The following is a 17784-nucleotide window of genomic DNA, read 5'->3' on the forward strand; positions in this document are numbered from 1 at the left end:
GATGGGGAGACTGTCCTGCGGCGATGAAGCGCTGGGATCACTGCAGTGATGAAAGAGGGTCACTGCACTAAGGGAAAGCATAGCCAGGGCGAGAAGTGGGGTGATGCTGGGATAGTTGGAGTCCTTGCCGTGCTAGGTGGGGGTGGGAGGCTGCAGATTGAGCCCACTGCTGCACTTGCACAGCGCTTCACTTCCTGAAGGACGGAAAGGGTGGGGCTTCGGAGGCCCGGGTCCCTCCTCGGTGGGGGACTGTGCAGCGGCGGGGACGCGATCCCTGCACTGCGGTGCCCTGTCTAGCTGGAGCGGCCAAGGCTGGCGCGGAGGCAGCACCGCGCCCGAAGCGGGGGCCGCGCGAGGAGCAGCAGCCCGCCGCAGCGGCAGGCGGGGCCGGGGCGGGCTGAAGGGGCGGCCTTCCCGAGCGGGGGCGGGACCAGCACCCGCAGAGCCGACGCCCCTGCGCGGACTCAGAGCTGCCTCAGCGGGAGTCCCGAGCCGGTCCCCGAAGGTGACGGGACTGAGTGCGGCCCGAAACGCAGTCGAGGCCCTATCCGTCTTGTTCCAGCTGTGGCGCCCAGAACTCTGCAGAGGACGCGACGGTGAGGCTGGGGTTACCCGCCGGGTGGGTGACGATCCCTAGACCCAGCCCGCCGCATCCCCCGACAGCTCGGCTGTGGGGCCCCTACTCTCAGGTCAGATCTGCCAGGGTCGGGGGAGGTGGGTGCCCTGGACGGATCCCAGGGAATCCCCCTGCCCCAACGCCTCTCCTGGTCTTGCCTCTGAAAGACCCTGTCCTGTCACTTCCCTGTCTCGTTCTTCCCACCCAACCGCCTCCACTCTGCCTGCAGCCCCTCTCTGCGTGCGCCCTAGTCAGGTGAGGTGCAGGAGAAGGAAAGACTACGGTCCTTCGGCTCCCCCTCCCAACCCTTCCCGGGAGTCCCTCGCTGGGCTGGGAACACCCAGGAGGAGGGTTAAAGGATGGCCCTTTAACCCCCCTGATCCTCACCCAGAGCATCTTCCATCTCGCCACCCGCGCCACTTCCGACAGCTGGCAGCCGCGGGGAGCCCCGGGGGGCCGGCAGGTACGGGGGCGGCGGCCAGGCCGGGGAGCGGGCGATGGAACAGCTGTGACCCCCCCCATCCCCACCCTCGGCTCCTGGAGGAGCAGGCGGCGGGAGCGCTGGGCGCCCAGAGCGCCAGTTAATCATTAACCCTCGGCTGCCCGGCTCCCCGCGCGGCTCCGAGCTGCGCTCCGCCCCGGCTTCCCAGGTAACCGGCTAGGATGCCCATCACGCCATCCCCCTCTTCCCTCCCCTCGCCACCTGTCGGTCCGGCGGCAGCCTCCGGCTCAGCCCGGCGCTCCCAGGGCCCGAGTTCGGTTTTCCCCGCGGCCTGCAGGAGGGCGGGGTCGGACGGCCGGGACCCACCCTGCGGCCCCCTTCTCCACCGAGCTCCCTTCCCCCAGGGGCGCCATGCCCGGCCTGTACTGCCCCTCCAGCTGGACGCCGCTGCCCCTCACCGACTCCTGGGTTCGGGCCTGCGCCAACGGCCCCTGCCTCAGCCTGCGGGCCCGGCTCACCTACCACAACCCGCAGCCGCAGCCGGTGGAAGGTGAGGCTCCGGCGGTGCGCTAGGCGCGGGGCGGCGGGGCGCGGGGGGTGGGGGCGGCGAGGTCCGACGCCGCCTGTGTCCCCCCGCCCCAGGCGTGTTCGTGTACCCACTAGCGGAGGCCGAAGTGGTCTCGGGCTTCGAGGCGGAGGCGGCCGGACGGCGCGTCTCGTTCCAGCTGCAGAGCCGGCGACGCTTGCAGGCCGCTTGCTGCCGCGCTCTGGGCCCCGGGTGGGGGGCCTCCACGCCCCGCCGCTGCGCGCAGGGTGAGTGCCGGCGCCCCCGCCCCGCCCCCGGAAGCCAGCCGCCCTCGGGTTCCCGCACCCGCTCCACGTCCCACCCCTGCCCGCGCCCCTTCCAGCCACTGATTTTTTCATTCATTAATTCATGGCTTTGTGCAACAGTCATGGACTAGGCACCCGACGTGCGCCAGGAGCCCGGGCGATGTGACCCAGGCCTGACTTGAGGTTTGCGGCCTGGGAGACAGATGCAGCTGGCAGTCCACACAGCAGTCTCCCCACCACTGGAGCGTTAGCTCCCGAGCCTGAGACAGGGCTTTGGCCAGCTCCAAGGCCCAGCATGGAATGTGGCATATGAGTGCTGGCTTGGGGAATGGAAGCCCGTTCCTGAGCCAAATTTTGTGCTTTGCACGTCATTCTTTCGTTTATTTGTACATTCATTTGACTCCTGCATGTGGGATCTACCTTCCCGTAGGAGAGACCGTGTCCAGTGGTGTTCAGAGTTGGTACCAACCCAGCAGATAGTTAGAGGCCAGAGTAAACTCTGGGCTGAGGCCCCAGGAATGTTCCAGAAGGAAGTACAGCCAGAATTTGACCAAAAAGAATGGTATGACTGGTGAAGTGGAGAGGAGGGAAAAGGCCCTTCTGTCAGGGGCCATGGTGTAAACAAAGGTTTGGGAGTAAGTTGTGTTGAGTGATGGTAATAAAATACCTCGTATTTGTAGTAATTTACAGTTGACAAAGTCCAGTCACTGATATCACCTCATTTGAATCCAGAGAGGTATGTAATGGAAGTGCTGTTCTCTATCCCCCTTTTACAGATGTGAAAATAATAACAACAGCCCTTCTGTGTTGGGTGTTATGCGTACATTATCTCATTCCTCACCAGTCATTTAGATATGGTTATTATGACTCCCATTTCATGAATGAAGAAACTGAGGCTCCTCAAAACAAGAGAGTTAACCAAAGGGCGGAATTAGAAGTCACAGAGCTGAGACTCAAAACCTGATCCTGTGCTCTCTCCCCCTATCAGGCTGTCCCCAAGCCGCAGTTGATTAGGATAGAAGTCCCTTTCTTCCTTTTTCTCTCCCTTTTTTCTTTCCATCTTCTTCTTCCCATTTATTCTGCAAGCATTTCTCAAAAGAATGGATGAGTGATTATTGTGGGGAAGGGCTATAAAGGCAGACTGGAGCCAGACCATGTAAGGCCTTGACTGCCACTGTACACACCTGGCCATTTTCCTTTAGCACCAGTGACCCCCTTGATTCCACCTGTCCCTAAATAAACCTACAATATGAGTAGAATGGTGTGCTCAGTATGCAAGTACAGCTTTGTGTCCTCTAGCCAGTTTCTAAGCAGATCACTGCTCCTAAACCCCTCTTGGGTAGAAAATTCTGGAGTGGGCAATGGGGAGCCCCTGACTGTTCATGAGCTGGGGATTTATGAGCAGGCTGGATCCCACGCTATGGGAGATGTCAGCGCACAAAGGAGGGTCCTTAGGAAGATGATGCCCAAGGGTTGAATGAGCAGGCAGGGGAAGAAGGGCAGAGGGTATGGGTCCCCTAGGACCTTGGGGGTAGTGTGGACATGTCCCCTTCTCCTCAGCTCTCCATTAACAGGACATCACTACTTTTCCTGATGATAGCCAGGTCTTTCTACCACCAGCCTGCCTCTCCATCAGCCATCATTCAGTTCATGCCTCCATTCTGCATCATCAACACATAAGCCCTGTGTTCCTCCAACTTTTTAAAGTACCCCTTGCCCAGCCTCCCCTGCATCAGTGCATGCTGTCATTTCCTATTTCCCCCATCTCCTCTACTTCAGCTCCCTCTGACCCCTTTTCTCACTCACCATAGGTCATCTTGTCTTGGATCCGGCCCAGGCCCGGTCTGCACTGGTGCTGCCCACAGGCCTCATCAACGCGGCCGGCACCATGACAGTGACTCTGTGCAGCAGCCGGGAGCTGCCCTCCAGGCCTGATGGGGTGCTGTGCGTGGCTCTCCCCTCTGTGCTCACCCCGCTGGCCTCATCAGGCCCACCGGGGCCCCCCAGGCCTCCGGGGCTCTGTGACGACAGGTTGGGCCTATGGTGATTCTCTTCGTCCCTCCCTCGGCTTCTCTGGGTCTAGTGCGGGTGAGGGGGCTTTGGTAGGGTGTCCTGGGGGATGGGTAGGGTGTGGAAGGGCTGGGCCATTCAGCCAGAGGGGCTAGGGGCCTTGGTGGTGGCCCGGTGACCCTCCTTGTACTCCCTTTCAGCCCCACCAGATGCTTTGGGGTGGGCAGCCCTCAGGAGGAAGGGTTTGCCTGGGAGGAGCCTGCTGCCCCTCGGGATGTGTTCTCAGGCCCTGCCCGCTGCCCTGCCCTGTACACCTTCTCCTTCGAGATGCTGGTCACTGGGCCATGCCTGCTGGCAGGTGGGTGCCCCTCCTGGCATAGCTGACTAGGGAATAATTCAGGGCTTAGTACTAGGAGGAACCCAGGACCGCCCCCCCCTCAAAAAAACAAACAAACAAAAAAACCAAGGACTTAAGCCTTAGGAAACTCCAGTTTTGGCGGGAGCATGCCCTGGAAGCTTCTACACAACACACACCACCCCCTAGGTTTGTCTGTGTAATTTATTCACATCCATTCACCAAGGGGAAGAAAGATGATTAAATTGAGACTAGTCCAAGCAATGAAGTGGAGTTCCTTGTGCAAGAAGTGGGGGAGGATGCTAAATCAGCAGCTGGCTGATATGTAACTGATCAGCCAGGAATGGAACCAGGAATCCACCTCCCAGCCCAAGAAAGTGGGCAAAATCCCTCTGCTTGTCCATCCAACCCTAGAGATCAGGATCTGAGAGCTGAGCTGAATCAGCATGATCCTTGCCCACGCCGCTGTTGTCCAGAAGGTTGTATCAGTGCTTTAGGACTGGCTTGGGGTGGGTGATCAACCCCTCTCCCTGCCTCACTATCCCTCAGGCCTGGAGAGCCCCTCTCATGCTCTGCGGGCAGATGCCCCCCCTCATGCCAGCTCTGCAGCCACCATCTGTGTCACACTAGCAGAGGGCCACCGCTGTGACCGGGCATTGGAGATCCTGCTGTACCCCAGTGGTGAGAGACTGGGGCACACAGTGGGCCAGCTCTGACCTGCTTTAGGACTACCTGGGTAACATTTTTCAAGTATAGATTTCTGGGTCCCAAGCCAGATGAATCAAGTCATCTGTGAGGGTGGGCCCCATGCTATAGGGAAGCTGGACTCGCAAGGTCCTCCCAAGAGAGTGGGACTGAGCCACTGGGGTCCAGAGACAGGGGCTTTCTAACAGCTGTGTCTCCTCTTCCCTAGAGCCCCACCAGCCACACTTGATGATAGAGGCTGGCAGCCTGAGCTCAGCAGAATATGAGGCCCAGGTGAGGGCCCGCCGGGACTTCCAGAGGCTACAGCGAAGGGACAGTGATGGGGACCGGCAGGTATGGCTGCCCGGGGTCCTGGCCTGGCCTCCGACCCCAACACTGGCTGCATTTGTGCACAAGGAACAGATAAGCAGGCTCATGTTATAATGGGGTGGGGGTGGGCGGCTCTGCTCTTAGCAGGACCTCCTAGTAGCTGCCACCACCATCCCAGAGAGCAGATGAGTGCTGTCATAGGAGGGCCCACGCAAGTCTCCCTGGGGTGTGTCTCCAAGGATAGGGACTAGGAATGACAGGCAGGGGACAGCCACCTGCCTTTGCTCTTGCCTGTTTTCAAAGGCATATGAAAAGGTGCCCTTCTGGGTATATCAGATAGAAGCCGCCTGAGGGCTAGGTCCTGTTGCCAGCCAGGGCTGGGGTTGCACTAAGTCCGGCACAGGATGACTTGGGGCTCCTATGCTCAGGTGTGGTTCCTGCAACGGCGCTTCCACAAGGACATCCTGCTGAATCCCGTGCTGGTGCTGAGCTTCTGCCCAGACTTGAGCTCCAAGCCGGGACACCTGGGCACAGCTACCCGGGAGCTCCTTTTCCTGCTGGACGGCAGCAGTGTAGCACACAAGGCCTGTGGGGGCGAGGCACGGGTGGGCCTGGGGGCTGGGAGAGGTGCAGTTGGCCTGAGGGTGGCTGAGGGCAGCCTCTCAAAGATACATGCACACATGCATACACACACACCCACACACACACACTCGTACAGATGTGTATCTCCTGGATTCCAAGAGCCTCTCTCACCTGTGAAGTTACATTCAGTCACCCCAATCCCAAACCCAAGGATTCACAACCCCCTCCAGGGGTTTCCACAAACTTCACCTCCCTCCTAACCCATCTCACACACAGCCTCATTCCTGCACGGCCTCTCCCAGATCCCCACTGCCAGATCCTCATTTTCACACAGCCTGGAGAAGGCAGGCTGGCAACCCCACCCTTGGTGCCTGCTTCATGGTGCCCCCCCCCCGGCTCTCCCCAGGATGCCATTGTTCTGGCTGTGAAGTCACTACCACCACAGACACTCATCAACCTGGCTGTGTTTGGCATGGCAGTGCAGCCCCTCTTCCCAGAGAGCCGACCCTGCAGTGACGTGAGTATGGTCAGGGATTTGGGGGGCCTGGAGAAGCTATCTAAGCCTGGTGTGGCCAAAGCATACCTTCTCTTCCCAGGACACTGTGCAGCTGATCTGTGAGAGTGTTGAGACCCTGCAGGCTGCAAGTGGTCCCCCAGATGTGCTGGCTGCACTGACGTGGGCCATGGGGCAGCCCCAGCACAGGGCCCACCCAAGGCAGCTATTCCTGCTGACCGCTGCCTCGCCCTTGGCTGCTGCCACCCATCAAAGCCTGGACCTCATGAGGTGGCACAGGGGGGCAGCCAGGTATGGGCTGAACCAGGTACCTGAGATTGACCCCCGCCCCCAAGAGGCTCCTGAAGATCACAGATGCTTCCCTTTCCTCATCAGGTGCTTCTCCTTTGGGCTGGGGCCTGCCTGCCATCAGCTGCTTCAGGGTCTGTCTGCCCTCAGCAGAGGCCAGGCCTACTTCCCAAGGCCTGGGGAGAGGCTTCAGCCCATGGTGAGCTTGAGCCTGGGCCCTGTTCCCTACTCTCAGAAGCCCTTCCCCCAAGTTACCCTAAGCCTGCAATAGAACCCAGTTAAGCTGTGGGGTCTCCTGGCACCCTTGACCAGGACTTCTCTTCCCCCATTCCAGTTCATCTCCTCCTTTGAGATGCCAATCAGGAGAGGAGCTGCAGGGGTTGTTGTGGGGTGCTGCAGGAGGCCAAAGGTGTGGGGGACATGGCTCTCTGACTGGCCCCCAAATCTTATTTTTATTCGGTTTTCTCTTGGGACCAAGTGCCATATCCTCAACAAATCTTACCTCATCCCCAGGCTTGGCTCAGGCCAGGAGACAGACCAAACCCTGAGGACTGAATACTCAGTCCCCTTGCTTATTCCTACCCCCACTCCTCCCTTGGACCCCAGCCTGACCCTGCTTCCCTCAGCCCAGGGACTAGGCAGATGGCATCAGTGGAAGGGTGGCCTTCCAGCTCTGGGCTGTGTGGCCCTCTCTCCCATGTCCTTCCTCTGGCCACTCCTCCCAGCTGGTGCAGGCTCTGCGGAAGGCACTGGAGCCCGCTCTGAGCGACATCTCTGTGGACTGGTTTGTGCCCGACGCGGTGGAGGCACTGCTGACACCCCGGGAGATCCCGGCACTCTACCCTGGGGACCGGCTGCTCGGGTACTGCTCACTCTTCAGGGTGGATGGCTTCCGGCCCCGCGCCCCCAGGGTAAGCCTGAGCTGTTGGAACTCCCTGCATGTCTTCAAAACTCTTCCACTCCCTGTGCCTCTCCCTGCCAGGCTCTCCTACTGCACCCTTGGCCTCCCTAGGGCCCCCACTGGACACCCCAAGGTGACTGCAGCCTGTCCTCTTCATGAGGTCTTCCAATAAATTGTCCCATAATGTGTTGTCCTTGGCTTTGACTGGAGGCGGCCACAGAGCTCTAGCGTTCGCTCTGAGGGATTTGTGGAAACTCACTCACTTCTTCACACTGCCCTACAGAAAGCACCATCTGGATTGTTTCCTGGAATGCTCAGAAACAGATGGAGCAGGGTCTAGATGCAATCTAGCATTCGATTTGGGGCCAGCCCCCTCACCTTTAGCCCATTTCCTCATACTGAGTCTTACTGCAGGGATGCTGTGATTAGTCGCAGTGCACACTTGGTAGGACACTTGACATGCATGAGAGTGTAAGAAATGGTAGTTATTTTGATTTACAAAAAGCTTTCTCTCTCTAGAAGAAATAAGCACACTTCCTTGTCTTGATCCAGAATGCTGTATAATGGAGGCTTTGCCTTTTTGCCTGCCTGCCAGGAAGCTCAGGGCCGAACCTGAACTTCAGCCACAGCAGCTCTGCTAACCTTCTGATCAGCACATAAGCTTCCTCCTTCCTCAGGACAGGGCTTTCATTTCTGGTTTATTAACTTCATTGCCTCTTGTGGTGAGATATCTACAATCCTGTTTGAAAAGAGGCAGCATATAACTAGCACCCATTTTTTCTCCAATGCCTGTCCCTCTCCAGGGCCCAGAACCTGGCTGGCAGAGCTTGGGAGGCTCCGTGTTCCCGTCCCCAGAGGAAGCACCATCTGCTACCAGTCCTGGCACTGAGCCCACTGGCACCTCAGAGCTGCTGGGAACAGGCACTGTGTCAGCGGAGCTGTCCAGCCCGTGGGCTGCTGGGGACTCAGAGCAGAGTGAGCACCTGGACATGGGGTGCAGCTGTGCTGGAGGATGGGCCATGGGAGAGGCCGGGGCTGGGATCCGTTCTCTTGCCTCCCAGCAGGTACTGATGCTCTGACAGAGCCTGTCACAGACCCTGGACCCAACCCCTCCTCGGATACGGCCATATGGCGCCGCATCTTCCAGTCGTCCTACATCCGGGAGCAGTATGTGCTCACCCACTGCTCTGCTAGCCCCGAGCCAGGTCCAGGTTCCACAGGCAGCAGCGAGTCCCCTGGCTCCCAGGGCCCTGGCTCCCCCGAGAGCATGGCTCCCCTGCATCTCCCTTCTCAGCAGGGCTGCCGCAGCCTGGCCTGGGGAGAACCTGCGGGCTCCCGCTCCTGCCCCCTGCCTCCGCCCCCGCTGGCTCCAGTCAAGGTGAGGGTCAGCCCACATCCCTTCTAATAGGTATCCAGCAAAAGTTTACTGGCCATCAGCTATAAGCCATAAATTTTGCAGTGGTTACTCTTCAGTCCAGCTGGAGAGACAGGTGGGTAAATCTATGATACCATGTGACACACCGTGGTAAGCACAAGGACACAGCATTATGGGGAGTGTCAGAGTCAAGATGGCTGGCCCTGTGTGAGGGAGTCAGGAAAGCAAGAGCCACATCTGAAAGAACAAGTAGAAGCTAGCCAGGCAAAGAGGGAGAAGCCATGAGTAAAATCAGAGACGAGCAACAACATCAAGTGAGAAGTGGGGCACGGAGTGAGACAGCACTGCGAAGGGGCCAGGGGCCATAAAGAATGGCCTTGCTCCTAAGTGTGGGGAGCAGCCACCCACAGTTTCAGACGAGGGGCTCTGGGGTCAGTTGTGTCTACATGCGCAGTAGCTGGCAGCTCTGCATTTCTTGACCAGTGGACCCCACTTCTTATGTGCAGTCTGGGGCCTTGAGCGCGGAGGTGCTGGGTCGTCGACGCAGAGTGGCTCTGGCTGGCCGGAGCCTCTCCTCGCCCCCAGGCCAGGTGAACCCAGTCCCTGGCCATCCCCAGCACCCCTCTCTGGGTACAGCACCCGACAGGCCAGGCCCTGAGTCAGTGCAGCAGCTGGGACAGGGCCTGGATGACTCAGGTAAGGGTTGGATGGGGAGCTGGGTTCTGAGACCGCGGAGGGTCTCGGAGAGGTGGGGCCTGACACTGCCCCTGCCTTTATGGTTGTCTCCCTCCAGGAAACCTGCTCTCCCCAGCCCCTATGGACTGGGACATGTTGATGGAACCCCCCTTCTTATTCACGGCTCTGCCCCCCAATGGGGAGTTGGCTCCTCCAGCAGAGGCACTGCCTCCCCAGGCTCCACGCTGCCGTGTGGTGATCCGGGCCCTGTGTGGGGAGCAGCCTATGTGCTGGGAGGTGGGTGTTGGCCTAGAGACACTGTGGGGACCTGGTGATGATGGCTCACTGCCTCTGTCATCCCCTGAAAGAGAAGGTGCTTGGGACCAAGCACTCCATCGGCTGACAGCAGCCTCCGTGGTCCGGGACAATGAGCAGCTGGCCCTCCGTGGAGGGGCTGAGGCCACGGCTGACCGAGGTGAGCTACTAGTGGGCCTGGCAAGGGTCCCAGGAGCCCATATGGGGCAGAGAGTGGCAGAAGTGGAGGTCTACGTATTTGATCACTCTGTATCTCATTGCTCACAAACAGTTTGAGGTGGCTCACCCATATTGACAAGGAAAAAAAAAAAAAGGCAGGGCAATGGGATAATTAAAGTGGAGAATCAGGTTATATTAAAGATATGCACACCATGAGCTTATATGCCCTAGCAAGCAGGGTACCCCAAATTGTCAGGATTCCTAGCAGCCAAGAGAGGGAAATGTGATCTCCTTAATGACTTACAGGGCCTGTAACATAGAAACAAATCTGTCATTCAGGAGGACTGTTAAGTCAAAGAGTGAACATTTCAGTATAGCGGTACTAGCCACACATCAAGTGCTTAACACTAACACATGGCTAGTGGTTATCATGGAAATCTAGAACATCTTATTCACTGCAGGAAGTTCTGCTGGACAGTGCTGAAATGAGTGGACAGAAAAGGCACCACATCAGTGCTTCCTTTGGGTGGTGAACAAAACGTTCGATTTCTGGGTAGCCTGAGGGTCTAGCCCGGTTATGAGCTGAGGGTTCAGTCTAACTGCTTGTTGAAGTTAGGGAGTCTGAGCTGGCTCCTAGAAGGAACTCTACTCTGTTCAAAAGTGGACAGAGGGAAAAGCTACGCAGAACACTTGAGATTTGTTTCTATAAAGCCCTGTGTGCTGGTTGGGGCCTGGGGGATGTCCCTGCTTCCATTCAGCTTGCTGATCCCTGGTCTCATAGGCCATGCCCGGAGGTCCTGGCTCCGAGCCCTTCAGACAAGCAAGGTCAGCTCTGCCCCTTCCTGCTTCACTTGCCCAGTAGCTGTGGATGCCACCACCAGGGAGTTCCTACCCTCAGTCCTGCAGGTGCGGAGCTCAGGTAGAGTCCCTCCTGGGTGACCTCTCTGGTGCCACCCTCACTTCACCAGCTGCCCTCCCAGCTCACCCTGTCTCCTGTGCCCCTACAGAGCTGGCTGAGCCCCTAAGCACTTCTCCTGCGCCTCAGGGCCATCTAGATGCAACTCCTCTGTCCACAGCTGTGCAGTCTAGAGGTAATGCTTGAAGTTGGGGGAGGGTAAGGAGCAGGCAGGTTTAGGGACCACGACTGGCACTGACTGGCTCCCTTGCAGGACCTCAGGGAGGCTCTCTGGTGGCCGGCTGGAACCTGAACCCAAATGGCAACCCCAAGTTGGCCACCGGAAGTCCTCCTCGCCTCCCCCGCCAGCCTCCTTCTAGGCTCAGCCTGGGTGGGGGGAGGGCCAGAGGCTCTGACAGCCACCGACTCTGCAGCCCCCACCGGGGCCAGGCTAGTGACAGCAACAGTGAAGGCAGCGACCACGACTACTTGCCCTTGGTGAGGACTCGGGAGGTGGAGGGTGGCGCTGCCACGGCCAGGGCACTGTCTCAGCTCGCTTCTCCCCCCACCTCCTCTCTCCTCAGGTGCGGCTGCAGGAGGCTCCCGGCTCCTTCCGCCTGGACGCATCCTTCTGTGCAGCGGTGCGCATCCCGCAGGAACGCCTGTGCCGCGCCTCGCCCTTCGCTGCTCACCGCGCCAGCCTCAGCCCCACCTCGGCCTCCTCTCCCTGGGCACTTTTGGGACCGGGTGTGGGCCAGGGCGACAGTGCCACAGCCTCCTGCAGCCCGTCCCCCAGCTCAGGCTCCGAGGGCCCAGGCCAGGTGGACAGCGGGAGGGGCTCCGACACTGAGGTCTCGGAGGGTGCCGAAGGGCTAGGCGGTGCTGACCTGCGGGGCCGGACCTGGGCCACAGCCGTGGCCCTGGCGTGGCTGGAGCACCGCTGCGCCGCCGCCTTTGGCGAGTGGGAACTTGCGGCAGCTAAAGCCGACTGTTGGCTGCGGGCGCAGCACCTGCCTGATGGCCTTGACCTGGCTGCCCTCAAAGCTGCGGCTCGGGGTCTCTTCCTGCTGCTCCGCCACTGGGACCAGAACCTGCAGCTACACCTGCTGTGCTACAGCCCAGCAAATGTGTGAGGGCTGCCCACTGCTCGGCTGGCGCTGCCTGACACTCAAGTCACTGCCACCCAGGCCCGGCTTCTCCGTGCTGGTGCTGGGAGGGGCAGGCTGGTGTCCTCCTGACACCCACTGTTTCTCATCCCCTTCCCAGAATGCCCCTGCCCTCACAGAAAGTGCCTGCCTGTGCTCTCTCTCTCCCACTCCTCGCAGCCCAGGTCTTTTCCCTTCTGAGCTCCATGTAGTGCAGTGTGGGAGGGGAGAGAGCCACAGCCCCCAAATCCTATGCAATAAAGTGCCTCTTAGGACTGCCCAAATGAGTTCTTTATCTGCAGTGAGCATGCCCCTCACAGCTTGGTGCAGGCCCTTCCATGTAGGCTGCAAAGAGGTGGACTGGGTAAAGTTTATTGGGAAGGGCAGAGAGTCTATTGCCATCCAGGGTCCTACGAGTGGGCTGGAGGGGAAGGGAGGTGGATCTCAGTGGGCTTTCTTGCTGTGCTGGATGCTCTTGGGGAAAGGCTGGGGGCCCAGCCAGAGCTGCAGGAGGATGACAGCATGGCATATGTGCAGGGCTGCAGAGCTGCAGGACGTGGACGGGTATGTGTTCCAGGAGAGCTCGATGAGCCCTAGCACCAGCAACCTGGAGAGAAGAGAGCAGCTCAGGTTTTGCCCAGTTTCTAGGCCTGCAGCCCTTCAGCTCGCCCAACCCTCCACGGTCAGCCTGGGGATGGGGAGCTCCCTCACCCGTCCCACATGCCCAGGTTGTCACAGCCAGTACCTGAGCAGATGTGTAAGCCAGCGTGCAGGCGTGGCCCACAGGAGGTAGGGCAGTGTGTGGAAATACCAGACGTAGAACTGGTAGTGGAGGGAGCGGCTGAAGCAGATGCCAATGAAGTTGGAAGTAAACAGGGTAGAGATAATCTGTAGGCAGTGGTCAAGGCCAAGGGCAGGAACAGAAGGGCCAGGAGTTGGGATGGGGGTTGGGCAGGGAGGTTCCAAAGTAAAGGGACAGACAGTTTTGGGGTCAGACAGCCTCCCTGGCTCTGCCATTCCGAGATGCATCCTTTTGGACGAATTTCTTAACTTCTCCAGACTGTTCCTCAATCTAATGTGAGACAATGATACTAGGGCCATAAGGCCTAGTGAGTTTAAATTCATCACTTACAGGCTAAGTGACCTAAGTAAGTTACGTAAACTCCTTAACGTCCTGATTTTATCATCTATAAAATGAGCACTGTTATCATCAGACACCTCCCTATTTAAGAGTCTCTTGCAAGCTTTAAACGTTAGAATATATGTAAATCTCTTAGGACAACACCAGGTAGAGAGTGAGTACTTATAATGGTAAGTCAAATAATATTTAGGATTAAGCATAAAATACGCTTAAATATGTGAAGTGCTTAGCACAGTGGTGCAGAGTGGTGGAGGTAACAGCTCTACTCCCATGAACAGGGCCTATAGCTATTACTGGTACCTCTTTTTCCCTCCCCCAGGACACCAGCCATCCAGGGTTACCAACCAGGACCCCAAGTGTACCTGGAGAGGGCAAGACTTACCTTCCTATGATTTAAAGGATATGATTGGGTGTGAGGGGCTGCGGTGGAACCTTCCTTTTGGAGGGAGCCTTTAGCAGCGACAGGATACTTTCCCCCGTCCTGGGGAGAAGCCATTCACACATTTATCAAGCCCCAATCTTAGGGCAAGCTTTAGATTCACTCACGTGAACTCAACATCTCCCCAAGCAGGCAAACAGGCCCTTCATCCTCCCTCCAACTCTGCCCATGACACTGATCCCCTTTCTCACCTGTGCCACCTGCAGAAGGCAAAGAGAAAGAGCAGGGTGAGGTGGGCGGCCAACAGTGCCAGGTGGAAGGCACGATGCAAGAAGAGGGCCTCAGGCAGGAAGCGCCAGTTCACTGTCCAGCGGAAGAGAAACTGGCGGCCAAGGTCAAAGGAGCGGGAGAGGTAGCCAATGGGGTTCTCCAGCAGGAAGGGCAGCCCCAGCACCACCTGAGGATAGGTGTCATGTCAGCACAGGTGCCCAGGCTCAAACTAAGCCTTCAAACTAATCATGGAGGGGAGTGGACAGAGGGTGCAGGTCTCAGAGGTTCTCAGATTCCCCTAGGAATAGCAGGTAAGCCAGCTTCCACATCCAGGCCAGAGCCTGGGGCCAAAGAAGCTGAGAAGGCAGGTAATAACAGTCCTTTAAGTTTGGATTCACCACATCATAAATGGGCAGGATCAGAGACCCTCAGAAACCATCTAGTTCAACACCCTCATTTTACAGTTAATAAAAGCAAAGTTCAGAATCAGCTCCAAAATCCTGTCTGTTAGCTTTGAGGAAGTCTCATCGATGGAAGGACGCCAGAGAGTAGCCTCCCCTTCATTGGGAAGGGGAAGGGGTGGTGGTGAGGTACCTGAAGGACAGCACAGATGCCCAACTTGGGGAGGGCTCCACGGAAACCAAATTGCATGAGAAGAAGAAATAGCAACCCAGGGGCGAAGAGTAGCACATTCATCTTCACGGAGACTGCCAGGCTGGAGTAGGTAAGGGAGCAAAGGGGGAGATCAGCTCCAGGGCCATTTACCCACCCAAAGATGTATCTCTCCCCTGATGCACACACAGCATTTCTCCCCTCCCCTGCCAGCAAGCTCCAGGATGGGGCCCACACTCAGAATTGCCGGAAGGAGGAGAAAGCAGTCTGGGAGGAGGCTGAGGGTAAGGGGCGGATCCCAAGTCTCTATGTTCAGACTGAGCCAGCAATACATATTTAGAGTATTTATAATGTGCAAGAACCAATTCCAACAACAGATGCTGTCTAGAAGGAAGAGAGGATGGGTAGAGGGTGTGTGTTTCTTTGGGGCGGTGGGGGCAGAGACTTTCTACAGATCCTAGTCTTGTTTAGTGGGGCCCTGACTGACCTGGTTACTCCCTTACTTCCTCTGCTGAAGAAAACTGGGGGAGGAAATGGTGAAAATACAGAATGAGAGATGGGGGAGAAGGGAGGGGTGTTGACCTGAAACAGCAGCAGCCCCAGCCCCAGCGCTGGGCCAGCAGGAGGTTGATACTGAGGAAGAGCAGAGCCATGGCCACCGGGTCATTGAAGAGCCGAAGCACGAAGATGGAGTGCACACGGTACGAGGCACAGCACATGAAGAAAAAGACGAAGGGAGGTACCTGAGAGGTGGGCACAGTGGGGAACAAGGTCAGCTCACCAAACCTGAGCCATCCCTACTCCCCAGTACTGCCCGTTGGAGCCCCCTGTTCCAGGAGCATGAACTCACCTTGCAGGTCTGGTGGTAGATCAAGAAGACAAGAAGCAAGGTGGCCAGGTAGAGCACGGCAAAGATGTGCTGGGCCATGCGGATGTCAGTGCCCTGGCCAGTGGCATAATATAGCCCCATAAAGATGTACACAAAGCCGGCTGGGTACCTGGAAGAGGAGTCTGGGTCAGGCTGCCCAGCCTGGTATCTGGGCAGCCCCTCGGGTCCTCACTGAACCCTTTATCACCACTTACACAAGAGGTCCAGTGTCACCCTGCAGTTGGGTGTAGTCATAGGTGCCATTGATGACGCCCTCCACCTGGGCCATATAGGCCTTCCAGTCAATTTCTGTATCTGGAAAAGGGCAGGATGGTGTGGTTACTTCCAAGCTTAGAATGTGTCTGCCCCCCACACACACACCTCCCACCCCTCAAAACACAGAGTTCCAGCTCTTTCCCAGGACTTTTATCACAACCCCTTATCTCACTGCCTATCTGCCATTCTCTGGGTGAACCCAAGGATCTCAAATTCAGCATGCCTGTAATTGACCTCAAACCATCCACTCTAAATATGCTCTACCTCCTGGGTTCCATGAACAGCACCATCAACCTCCCAGCTGCCCAAGTCACAAACCTGGGTAACATCTTTGACACTTACTTCTTTCTCACTTGCAACACCCAGTCACCAAATCCTGCCTATTCTTCATCCTAAATAACTCTACTATCTCTCATCCTTTTCTGCTCTTACATACTAATATTTGGACCTAACATAATCTCTAACCTCAATGATGCAGCAGCTTTCAAATTATTAATTAGTTTCCCAGCTTCTACCTACTACAATATATTTCCCACCCTGCAACTAGAGAGCTCTTCCTATAATAGAAATCATATCAGATCTCTACTTAAAACCCTTCAATGATTCCTCAAGTTTCCTAAGATAAAAACCAAACCCTATTATTCCCAATTTTAAAAAAGGAACCTGTGAATTAATGAGGTTAAGCAACTACTTCAAGATCAGTGAGCTAAGAAGGGTAGAGTTGAGACTGGAACTCCAGGAGGTCCTAAATTCTTAACCACCGTGCTAATTATCTCAACACAACTGACAGACTGCTTCATGATTTGGTCTCAATGTCTGCAACCTCATCTCTCCCTGCTACCCTCACTCAAATTATGTTCCAGCTCTAAAACAAATTCAGTTCCTCAAAGAAAGCAGACTCTCTTCAGACTAGAGGTTTTAGTTACAGGATTCTCTGCCTAGAGTGCTCTTTCTCCTCCCCTTTTCTCTCTCTCCTCACCTAGCTTCCTCTTACCCTTCAAGGGGACTCAAGTCTGGCTTAAGTGCCCTCCTGTGTCCTTTATTGTTTCTCCTGTCTCCCACTGTCATGATGAATATGATCCACCATCATTTTCTACTAACTTCTTTTTGTCCAGGCCCATACACCCAATTAGGAAATGTGTCTATTTTTTCACCATTGTACCCCTGGTATCTAGCATAGTGTTCTTAAGCATATAATAAACATTCAATAAGTATATGTTGAATTAATCATCTTTAGCAAGAAAGCCTTAAGCCCAGTGTCTAGATTCAGACCATAAAGGAGCCCCTAATAATACCCAAAGGGCTCAAGTGGTCACAAAATGCCACTGTTGACAAGAGACTTTGAGATCTCAGAATTGAACAGATGAGAAAAATTGGAGCCAGGTGAGGAAGGGCCATCTCAAAGCAATAGACAAAAGAAGGAGCAGCAGCAGTACATTAACTCAGACCCAGGTCTTTTGATCTCCAGGCTGGTTTATTTTCTTAGCCTGGCAGGCTGTATGGTCAGGGCAGAGGGCCAATCTCTAGAGTTGCCCCTTCCATCATCGGGGAGGGATTAAGACAGGGTTTGGTTTTATGGAGCAGGCTTGGGACCTGGGTAAAAATTATGGTCTGCAATTGATGACTCATTGGCTCTGGGGTCTGGACTTCCGCTCCGAATCTGGGTCCCGGTTTGGGTAGGGGGTTCGGGTCCCCCTCCCTACCCTCCCCTCCTCCTCGGCGCACTCACATGCCACCCTGTGAATGACCCAGAAGGTGATGCCCACCTCCGCCAAGCAGAGGCAGGCGGCCACCAGCAGCGTGTAGCGCGGCTCCAGCAGCAGTAGGCGCCGCTCTTGCCAGGCGCGCCGTAGCCATTGTCCGCAAAGTCCGGCAGCCCGAGCTGCGGGACCCGCCCGGCCGCGTTTCCGTAGGCCTGCCGCCATCTTGACGGTGCGCCGCTCGTATTGGCCCGCCTCCCCGGAAGCCCGACCCCTCGGCACTTAAGTTCCGCTCTCGGCGCCGGCTGTTCCAACAGACTGATCGCTGTCCGGTTTCGTGTCCTATCGACTCCACTAAAATTCACTTCTTCCATATCTTTTCTGATGCACTACACACCCCAGACGTCCAGGAATAGTCTTA

At 56.8% G+C, this 17784-nt stretch overlaps 2 protein-coding genes across 11 annotated transcripts; one reads left to right on the plus strand and one right to left on the minus strand.

Annotated features, from left to right (window-relative positions):
* The first annotated feature begins 176 nt into the window (after positions 1 to 176).
* On the plus strand, positions 177 to 12401 carry VWA5B2 (von Willebrand factor A domain containing 5B2). 7 transcript variants are annotated; one of them, XM_045088691.1, is made up of 21 exons: positions 180 to 596; positions 1008 to 1079; positions 1463 to 1608; positions 1701 to 1871; positions 3701 to 3920; positions 4100 to 4257; positions 4804 to 4935; positions 5168 to 5292; positions 5697 to 5852; positions 6257 to 6367; positions 6447 to 6655; positions 6740 to 6851; positions 7378 to 7563; positions 8357 to 8528; positions 8615 to 8931; positions 9435 to 9624; positions 9722 to 10078; positions 10859 to 10996; positions 11085 to 11168; positions 11247 to 11470; positions 11557 to 12401. In XM_045088691.1, exons 3-21 carry the CDS (start codon positions 1470 to 1472, stop codon positions 12103 to 12105), a joined length of 3750 nt encoding a protein of 1249 aa, XP_044944626.1. In that variant the 5' UTR covers positions 180 to 596; positions 1008 to 1079; positions 1463 to 1469; the 3' UTR covers positions 12106 to 12401. The 7 variants fall into 7 exon arrangements, with proteins under 7 accessions (XP_044944628.1, XP_044944626.1, XP_044944623.1 ...); XM_045088688.1 differs by having other exon boundaries at positions 180 to 1266; XM_045088690.1 differs by having other exon boundaries at positions 180 to 1079.
* ALG3 (ALG3 alpha-1,3- mannosyltransferase) lies at positions 12391 to 17630 on the minus strand. Of its 4 annotated transcripts, none has more exons than XM_013052578.2 (9): positions 17430 to 17629; positions 15603 to 15702; positions 15370 to 15517; positions 15102 to 15262; positions 14502 to 14622; positions 13889 to 14094; positions 13663 to 13739; positions 12863 to 13005; positions 12391 to 12724 (listed from the first exon to the last, which is right to left on the minus strand). In XM_013052578.2, the coding sequence occupies exons 1-9, from the start codon at positions 17518 to 17520 to the stop codon at positions 12410 to 12412; spliced, it is 1362 nt and encodes a 453-aa protein (XP_012908032.1). In that variant the 5' UTR covers positions 17521 to 17629; the 3' UTR covers positions 12391 to 12409. The 4 variants fall into 4 exon arrangements, with proteins under 4 accessions (XP_012908032.1, XP_004745180.1, XP_004745184.1 ...); XM_004745123.3 differs by having other exon boundaries at positions 12474 to 12724; positions 12863 to 13007; positions 17393 to 17630; XM_004745127.3 differs by lacking the exon at positions 13663 to 13739 and having other exon boundaries at positions 12474 to 12724; positions 17393 to 17630.
* Between the last annotated feature and the right edge of the window lie 154 nt (positions 17631 to 17784).

Source organism: Mustela putorius, unplaced genomic scaffold, assembly GCF_011764305.1.
Source record: "Mustela putorius furo isolate JIRA1106 unplaced genomic scaffold, ASM1176430v1.1 tig00003834_pilon_pilon_pilon, whole genome shotgun sequence".
Taxonomy (NCBI): domain Eukaryota; kingdom Metazoa; phylum Chordata; class Mammalia; order Carnivora; family Mustelidae; genus Mustela; species Mustela putorius.